Raw genomic sequence first — 10,246 nt, 5'->3', positions numbered from 1 at the left:
GTAAATTGCGCTAGCTATCATTCAGAACTATGTTGTGTCGAAATTGGACACATTTAATTGAATTTTGATATGCTAAATCAATAAATGAAGTTCAATAAATCCTCTTTACCTTTTCTACAGAGTAGGCCTACAGTGTAGATCCTACCATTACAGTACATGTCTATCTTGTGAACTGCAGATTGGAAATGGAAGGCTATTGCTACATTTTTTCAAATGTCCAAGGCCTTTAAATTTGGAGTGGAATGACTAGAATGTGAAAGGCATTATTAAAGAATTTAAAAGTCTAATTATTTGTCTTATGAATGGGTGAAATAGAATACTTTATGCATGAAATAATGTAGATTATGACATTCTATTTTTCTGTACAACAAGCTATATGTTTATAAAGTAGCCTAGCCATGCTGTCTCAATTAGGGCTTCCAATCAGTTCGTTTTGTATGTGTACTTAAGTAGGAGTGTGTTTGTCTGTAGCTGCAATCCCAAAAGTAGGCTAATTTATGATTCATAGGGCAGTCTGTGACACATTCATAAACTGTGTATAAGAGGTTTGCAAATTGCTTAACTGAACAGTAGTCCAAACAACTTGAATTGCTCTGAGTCAGGTCCAGTGTTCCCTGTGTCCAGATTGTGTCAAATTGTAACTTTATTATGAAAGAGTTACAATTGTAACTTCTGCTTCCTCAAGGAAACCAATAAGCGCGGAGGACACTGTCGCACACTGAAGATTTCGCGGGCTTCCCGGTAATATTGTCCAATACCAATCCACCATAAAACTACATCCCGCTTGTAAAATGAAGTAGACCAATGAAACAGGTTATAATTCATAGTATCGTCCTGTGATTGGTTATCCGTTTCGACATTGCTGAGCGCAACACCAATTGGAACATGAGGGTGTTTCGACTCATCCAATAGACATTGAGGACGTGCTTTCTTTGCTTATAAATGACAAGGTGACAGCCTGTAAGGTACATTCATTGACTGCAGCTGCTAAATTGAGCATTCTGTCTCTGGGTCTGTTTGTACTGTACTAATAGGTAGGTTGTCTTTGATATTTATAGTTGAGTAATGTTTGAATCCATATAGCATGCATGGGATCTATAAGCCAGCAATCTGGTTAATCAGTCTTGATTAACGTTACTGAGAGATGTGGACGGTCATTCAATGACTGCTCATGCTAACTTTGTATAGCTAGCCTGTTAGCAGTCACTTTGAAATGAATGAATTAGCGTTAGCTTACACCTTAGCTTACTAACAACGCATTATGGACAGACAACTCGGAAGTTTTCATGTTTTGTGTCTGTGGGGTTACGTGTCATACACCTAATGTTAATAAGCTAATATTATCCCCAATAGGCTATTTGCCATGTAACGTTACCTAAGGTTAGCTGTGATTAGCGCACTCCGAGCAACATTTCTGCAAAATGTCTGACTTGGGTCCAAATTTGGGCCTGACGAACCAAAGTACTGCTAACAGTCACGTTGTTAACGTTCCAGTATTAATTCGGTAAACTAGGATACGCTACTCAACAGTAATTTTCAGATAAACTTACATTGGGTTGGGACGTTACAATCTGAACTAACGTTAACGTTATGGTTATCCAGTATTCGTGACCTTCACGTTGTGGGACTTGGTCAGCGTTAGCAGTCTGGAGTAGTGCTACACGTTAGCAAGCCAACTATCATGCTAACAGAGGTTAGCTAACGTTAGAGAGCAAATAAGGTGAGTGGCACTGCAACCTTGTGCCCAGTTAACATTGGTCCAAATTCCCAATATGAATTTTCTGCATACTACAATACAAGATAATACGTTAGTCTGCAAAACTGGCTACGCAGAGGTACAAGTTGGTGACGTTAACGTAGCGTAACTTACTTCACCTGTTCAGAAGGTTGTACAAATGGCGTCGTATTGACTTGCAGAGTTAAAATGATTAAAATATGTTAACATTCAGGTAAAAGCATTAAGGAACGTTACATGAAACGGCGATGCTGTCTTTGTGGATGTCAATCTTTTTCCAGATGCTATGTTTGTGAATGGTTGAACTAACATTTACGCTGCCGCTTGTGATGAGGATGATTGACTGCACAATTGGATTAGCTTGCTGTCAGTGAAATGCTTCTAACGTTAATAGTTTACTCCGTGAACTGAATTAGTCGGCGTGGCAATCAAAGCGGTCAGATTTGAAGATAGGTGGACAGTGCCTTTACGGTTTTACTAAATGTCACGGGGTAGGGTGTAGTGCAACAGACGTGATTGTCCACCGCTGTAGCCGTGACATTCAACCAAAAGTGGATGGCACTTATCTCTTCGTTCTGAGGTTGGCGCGTTAATATAGTGTCTTGGCTGACGTTACCCCATTCACTGGAAGTGCAAAAATGCTTTTTTTGTACATGGCCTCCCTGAGGACCTTTTGAGGTACAGTTTTTGGTCTGCAGCTCACGTTCGCTTTAGTTTGCCATCTTGCTTTTCTGATTAACCTGATGCCTGCCTTTTTGTAATCTGAACCTTGTATGGCCTAATCAAATGCTACATTGTGTACACCAGATGTAGTCTATCTGCCTATCTTTACTGTTTGCCATACATTCAAGATAGTGTATGGTCATGCAGTGCATTACAGTTATTCTTTAACAATATGTACACTGATTGCGTAAATAGCATTCATAGTTCTACTATCCAGACATCTTTAATGTAGTCTAAATGCTACAGTCATTTAACTGATCAAATACATATCTTGACTTTCTAAAACTGTTATTGGTACAAATTACAGGAGGATTGTTCTTTTAACCTCTTAATCCTTCTGTCTCCCCTCACAGACATCCACCATGTACGCCTGTGCTAAGTTTGTCACCTCACCTGCTGTGGTATGTATTCACCCTGGCAGACAAATGGTTCAGAGTTCAGGGGTTGAATAGCAACAGTACTGCTCAATCCTCCACCTCTCCAGCTGGGAGCATCTTTTAAAAAATAGGTGGTGGGCAACAGAATGCCTTTAAATGGTCGAGGGTGTGTACAAGGGTGTATAGATCTGTTTCTGAAGGTCAGAGAGTACTGTCGGTAAAAAAAAAAGAAATGGTTCTACCTGACTCGTTGCTGCAGCTAGAGCAGCCAGTCTGCTACAGTCCTACACTCTGGAGGCATTTTTGAAAATAGATAGATAGATAGATAGATAGATAGATAGATACTTTATTGATCCCCAAATTATATCTGAAAACAATGTCATCTGACATCTGGGACACTAATGTTAAGGATGTAAGGAATTTACAGCAAAATATTTTTAATGGTTCAGGATGGGACATGCAGTATTCCACTTGGTTTAGGCTATGGATATAACTTGCCTATGAATAGAATGGTAGTTTTCAAACATAAGTTGAAAATGCCATTAAAACAGCTTGACTTATCAAAGGTATTATTCACTGATTTTAAGTTGGAAGAGTTTTAATGGCTTAAAAAGTATGAGTGTGTGACTGATTTGATCGGATGTAATGTTGACATGTTTTCCCTTTGCAGCTGCGCGGTGGGTCCAGAGTGTTGGCCCGGCCTGTGTCTGTGTCCATCTTCAACAGACCTGAGGCAAGAAGCGAGCAGGTGAGTGTCCCATTATAACTATTGGAACTGCACCCTCTGCAGCCAGTACCATGACCTCAGGTTTTTGCGTCAAGTGTTGACGCAAAGCTAAAAATGTCTTTCTTAATCATTCTGGGTATACAAATATGTTCTATATGCTTTCATAGACCTCTGAAGTTCGCCTACAAAAAAGCGACCATCTTTGCCCTATGGGAAAATAACATGGGAATTTGGAATTATCTCACCTGTTAAACTCTCGTGGGGACTTCTTCAATTGGATACTGTGATCTACGGTACGTGAAGGTGGCACACTTTGATTTTTACTACCCCAGAGCTAACTTGCGATGCAACTTGCCATTAAGTTAGTTAAGTTAGCAAGTTGGCTCTGGGGTAGCCAAAATCAAAGTGTGTTGCCTTAACATACCGGAGATTACAGTATCCAGTTGAAGGCAGAGGACAAAAGTGTGTACAGCAAAACATCTGCATTTCAGACTTTTTCGTCCCCGCTAGAGTTTAACAGGAGCGATAATTCAAAATCCCCATGTTATTTTCCCATAGGAAAAATCGCCAGATACCGGATCTCAAAGATGGCAGATTTTTTGTAGGCGAACTTCAGAGGTCTTTTGTGTCTGGATGGGTGATTGTCCACTTTTGCCTGAGATGGCTTCTGGCGCATGTATATGATGGAAGGTGAAAAATATTCAGCCCATTGTCAGTTGAGGCTACTTTTGACCTTGGGTTGTATGAGATGATCTTGTTATTCACTATTAGAAAATGACGTGGAATGCACAGCATTGGGCTCTGGAGTGACTGACGTGTCTGTCTGTCTGTCTGTCTATCTGTCTGTCTGTCTGTGTCTACAGCAGGCACTGTTGCCAATGAGTGACTCCTCCATGGTGAGCATGGCACGCAGCTTCCAGACCAGCGCTGTGTCCAGAGACATCGACACAGCCGCCAAGTTCATTGGTGCCGGAGCAGCCACCGTGGGAGTGGCCGGGTCAGGGGCTGGTATTGGAACAGTGTTCGGCAGCCTCATCATTGGCTATGCCAGGTATGAAGGTTTAAGGTTGCAGTGCTACCCTGAGGAATATAAGAACCTTAATCTATGTGCTGTAATCTAGCCAATGTCAAATATACATAGGGACTGTATCAGTTCAAGACAATATTTGATATATATGTATTTATCGACAGGCATGATTCTCTTGGTCTCCCATTATTGTAATCAGTGAATTACATTGATAATCTTTGCCTAGAGCATGGAATGCCTCTCAAAACTGAACTATAGAATGACATCGTGAATGCAGCATAAAACCTAAACTACATGGACCTCAACGTTAGCAGTTTCGCGTTACTTAGTTTCTCAGTTGCTAGTTATCAAATTCAAGGGCTGTAATATGCCTTAGTCAAGTTAAGGGATTGTCTGGAATATGCAAAATATACTGCTCAAACAAATTAAGGGAACACTTCAATCATTCACTGGATTCACTGGTACTCTGACACTGTTTGGTTCTGAGCACAAGTAAAACTTTTGAGGCGAGTGTTTTATTTTGCAAGAACTGTCAGACATTTTGTGAATGTAGTTTGAGAATGGAGAAAAGGGTGGAAGGTTTCAAAAAATGTGTTTTAACAATTGTGGAAAACTGTAAGGGTTCCCTAAATTTTTTGAGCAGTGTATAATGTTATAGCTGTAGCGAACAGAAACAAAAGCAGCCTCCCATCATAAGCCTACCCCTGTTTTCTTCAAAGGTAGAACGCTACTGATCACTTCCATTCATGCTTGTTTAAACATCGAATAGCCTACAAGATAAAGTAGAAAACGAAAGTAACATTGCCCCATCAATGCAGATAAATGTAAGGTTCCCTGGGACTAGTGGCTTAGACTTTACTGCTGATGTTCTCACCGTTTGTTTGCCTGTCTTTCACATCAAGTAGGCTGCATCTTAACAACACTGTTACGTTAGCTCCTCATACTGGTGCTAAAGCTGTTACACTGATGCGTTACAATTAGAGATGTCCGATAATATCGGCCAACCGATATTATCGGCCCGATATTAGCATAAAAATGTAATATCTGTTAATATCGTTATCGGATTTTTTTTGCCTTAAAACCGATAACATGATGCTTGCGTTACACACAAATAGTGCCTATGCGCTCCTGAAGCGTTTACCGGCGCACAGATGATGACCTCATCAATCTGCGTCTTGAAGCATACAAACAAGCCATAGATATATACACTAGATGTCGCCTTCTGCTTCTCAGCATACGTCAACACCGCCGCCATCTTGGTACAGGGATCTGAAGCGCTAAACTAGTTCTCCTGTATTGTCAGCGTTACCTATTTAGCGACGTTTGGCCATCCCCAGTGATGGAAAACCTTTTTAGCGATTAGCGACAAATTTGGGAACTTCTCACAATGATGGCAGATCGGCTTCTTTGTTGTTGAAACGTAAGAAAATCACCTTTCTCATGGCTTTGTCATTCAGCTACATCTCGTTTGCCCATGGCACTGACCCATGATTATAAAAGTAACGACTGGCGTAGCCTATGCAGTAGCAGAGGTAAATGTTCTACAGATCTACAGCAACTTCTGGTGAGATTACAACTTACATGAGTAAACGAGACGAGGGGTATGTGGCCTCAACCAGAGCCTGTCTACGAAGAGCATTCATTGTATCGAACCTGGTTGCAGTTTACTCATTGTTCCTCTAGGGGCCGCCGCTAGCTAGTGCTGAATGAATGGGAGTCTATGGGGCTAGACGGGTAAAATGTATCTTTATTATCGTCTTAAGCTTAGTTTTCTCTAGACTCAACCATAAATACATGCCTGTCAGTTGGAAACAACCCAAAAAATTAGATAATTGCTTGAGGTTTTGACGATTTATGGTGATTTTATTTTCGCTAGATCTTTGCCCAGATTGACGCTAATGCATTATAGAGGAGTGGATCACTGAAGCAAGATGGCGTCTCGATTGACTCATTCGTTCCAATGAACAGCAGTAGTCAAGGCGACATCTAGTGTATATATCTATGCAAACAAGCGTGGATGGCTGCAGTAACAAACTTGCTTGTGGCCGTAGTAGCCCCTTGCGTTGGCCGTGACGCCCCTTTGAAAATCAGAGGTTTACAGGCCACGGTGGCCTTGGTGCCCCCTTCTTTAAATATTCTGCTTTGCGTCCTACTAATAGCGATATATATTTAGCCTATGGCCAAATTACGCAGTGGAGAAAGTGACAGCACAAGAAAGAAAGTGCGTCCAAATTAACCCATCCTACTCATCACACAGACATCACAAGTATCACACGAAAGAGCTTTTTCTCAGCTTTTAATCGATGTTAGCCGCTAATTGCTGTGGTAAACGGTTAGCGATAAAAGTAAATAATATCATTCAATTTAATCATAAATTCTACCGAAGGTTTTGCGTCCATCTCCCTACCCATTCATCTCGGTGGAATACTTCAGAACCCTTCGTTTAACACATGACAAACCATATATCAGAATAAACAGCAGACCTTACCGAACAGAAAGGTGTAAAGCAGTCCCCTGTACAGTTAGCCGTTCCAGACTAATCCCGTTTTGAATTTGCAGTAAATTTCAACATACATGGATGTCTCCAAATTTGGGATTTAAGTTTTACACTGTGTTTAAATTGTTCCACATTATTTCATAACGTGCCAAATACAAAACAAATATTACAAATGTCGCCTAGATATCGGTAAATCAGAGGACAGCTGACTATAAGAGTTTGTGAAAGTAGCCTTCATGATCACAAAATGCTAAGCATGCATCTAGGCTATTTGAGTTTCTTAAAGCTGAGCTGTGCTTAAATTGTTCAATACATGATTTCATAACAGGCCAAATATAAAATAAATGTTAAATATAGCCTAGATATCTGTATATGAGGAAGGACGGGTTTAGAGTGAGGGTCTGTCTTGTCTGTAAAAACAGACACCTGTGACTCATATTTGTGCATTCATTCAATTAAGGTGATTGAGTTTTAGTTAAAGAAACAGTTCATGAAGCATCCTACAAATGCAGGCTCATTTAACACAGAAAAAGGGTAGCCTGTCATACACTATGCCTGTTATTTTAGTTGGCTTTACATTCTGCTATGTTGCACATAGTTGTTCAGGTACAATGTTTTATCATTTGTGAAGAAGTCAAATTTGCCCTATTTGTTGTGGGCATTGTCAAGATTCTCAGGGAGAGTGTAATCCAAACTGTTGTTTGAGACAATTAAAAAAAAAAATAAACATGGCACTTTTTCCCTAAATTAAGTTGAAGTATTTTTCTTATTTTGCACAGACAATGTTAACATTTGGAAAGCCTTGTTGCATTCAAGAATGCATCCAGTGGGGCATCACTATAACATTAAGCATGTTGTGTTAATTCCATAACAGGAGATATGTGATGTTACCTAAATTAGTTTTGAGGAAAAATAACCCACATATCGACATCGGTATCGGCTGATATCGGAATCGAAATTTGAGAGTTGGACAATATCGGCATATCGGATATCGGCAAAAAAGCCAATATCGGACATCCCTAGTTACAATGAACTTTCTTCTCTGAACGACCTGTTTCAAATGAAAAGCCCCTCACCCCTTACTACATTGGCATAAGGCCTCTTCAGTCATGAACTAATAAACACATTTCAGACCTACATGATCAAGCATATGATCTATAAACAGATACACTGCCTTAATTAAATAACCTATTATGGGGTCATTTACAATAAATATCCTTGATTAGGCTATGCAGAGTTGTGAAAGGGAAATGGGCTGTTTGTTGTAGTAGTAGGCCTGCAGTATGGAGTTACTGTATGTCACCATTTGGATTTGCAACAGATGGATTCACAAATTACATTTTGCAGGATACTTGATATACAGGCTAAATGCAAATATGACTATGCATGATTATTAAAAAAAATAGACAAATAAAACAGACAAAAAATAAAGTACTAACATTTAAAGGAAGCAAAATTGAAAGAATATTATCAGTCATTCTTAGTTTTTGAAACTGGTGCATTGGCATGTTTAACTGTTTGCTTCAAACGTTTCAAAAAAAGTTAGTGTAGAGCCCTGCACTTTCTTTCAATCCCATCCTGTGATGGGTAATTGGTATCGTCAGACCCTGATTTCAGTGATGGGGCCCAGCTAATATTATGAAGTATGTTATTTGTGACTAGTTCCATGCACTTAGTATTCAGATGACACTTGCTCATGGTATTTGTGTGTGTTTATGGTTATGATTCACTGATCATTGGCCTTTGTTTTTCTACTTACAGAAACCCCTCCTTGAAACAGCAGCTCTTCTCTTACGCCATTTTGGGTTTCGCTCTGTCTGAGGCTATGGGTCTCTTCTGTCTCATGGTGGCTTTCCTCATTCTGTTCGCCATGTAACTGGGCACTTGTTCTTCTGCAGCTTCCATCACCACCCCCTTTTTTTTTTTTTTTTTTTTTTGTCCCCACATCATGTCCCCCCCCCCCCCCCCCCAGCACCCTCCCAGGGATCGGAACTCTTCTTATGACGTGCAGCTGACGTCACTGTGGCAACGCCATTCCATCAGATCTACTAAAGTCCTACCTTTTTATGTTCCTTAATATTTTTTTTCTCTTTTTTTCAAAGATTTTATGTAAGATCTCACTCTGGTTTGGACAGTGTCTGAATAAATGATTGGGATAAATTGACTGTCTGTATGAACCTCTTTACATCAGTAAGTGTCTTTTTGGGATGACATTAGGGGACCACCCCAGTTTTCGTAGTACATGACCTAGACGGGGTTAAGAAAGAAGTCAAAACTGTCAAAAGAAATTCCTCCCGTCTTCATTATTCGCCTTATTCACGCGGCGGCCATGTAAAAAAAGGCTATGGGGTACACTGGCTGTCATTAATGCATTCTCGCCACCTACTGGTGAATGCATAGTACACAACAATGAAATGGTTTGTGTACCCCATAGCCTCGAATTATGCATGGTCCGAGGCTCTAATTATGTGGTATCTGGGCAACATAATGACAAAACTGTTGTATATGATAATTTTTGTTGCTATTTCTAGGTCATTTTTGTATGTTTAAAACTAAACATTCTAAACATAGCCCCTTTAACCCGTCAACTCAACCACTGAGAGAAACCAAATGAACAAAGGTGTGAACGTGAAGCCAAAGGCCTTTACAGTTTTATTAGTCGCTTTGGTGCCTTTGTCGAATCATCATGTGAGTCACATAATTTGCGGTAAGTGCATTTCAGTGTCATCCAAATGTGCCATTGTATGAATGACATCACGACTAACAGTTTACTCTAAATATTATGCGGACTGTATTTTGTTGACCATGATTGAAAATGCACAATGCTACTCTTAATCTGTGTGCCATTTCATTTCAACTGTACGGTGACACATTACTGTATTGGAGGTTGACCAGGATTCACACTGCAGTTTGTTACCCCATCGTAGAGTTTTCTGTATTGCCATATGTCAAGGACCGCCTGGCAGACCTGACATAAAAAAGGGGAGACCACAACGTAGCGCATTCAAGATGAATAGCATTTTTTACATAAATAGAAAAAGTCAGTATAAATGTATTAAAATAAAATGTAGTGTAAAGTGTGTCTAGGGGAAATAAATAAACAAAAACACGGAGGGAGCTCCCAGCAAAGGGTTACACGATCAGAGAGTGCTCTCTCCAG

At 40.1% G+C, this 10,246-nt stretch overlaps 1 protein-coding gene across 1 annotated transcript; it reads left to right on the top strand.

Annotated features, from left to right (window-relative positions):
* The first annotated feature begins 928 nt into the window (after positions 1 to 928).
* atp5mc1 (ATP synthase membrane subunit c locus 1) lies at positions 929 to 9,250 on the top strand. The gene is made up of 5 exons (XM_076266301.1): positions 929 to 1,034; positions 2,812 to 2,859; positions 3,506 to 3,583; positions 4,426 to 4,613; positions 8,848 to 9,250. Exons 2-5 carry the CDS (start codon positions 2,821 to 2,823, stop codon positions 8,960 to 8,962), a joined length of 420 nt encoding a protein of 139 aa, XP_076122416.1. The 5' UTR covers positions 929 to 1,034; positions 2,812 to 2,820; the 3' UTR covers positions 8,963 to 9,250.
* Positions 9,251 to 10,246: the final 996 nt, after the last annotated feature.

Source organism: Alosa pseudoharengus, unplaced genomic scaffold (genome assembly GCF_046254945.1).
Source record: "Alosa pseudoharengus isolate Yale_2024_CS ecotype anadromous, Long Island Sound unplaced genomic scaffold, YU_APseudo_1.1 YU_APseudo_1.1_scf_4, whole genome shotgun sequence".
NCBI lineage: Eukaryota > Metazoa > Chordata > Actinopteri > Clupeiformes > Clupeidae > Alosa > Alosa pseudoharengus.
The sequence above is the reverse complement of the archived record's forward strand: the minus strand, read 5'-3'. Positions and strand labels throughout refer to the sequence as shown.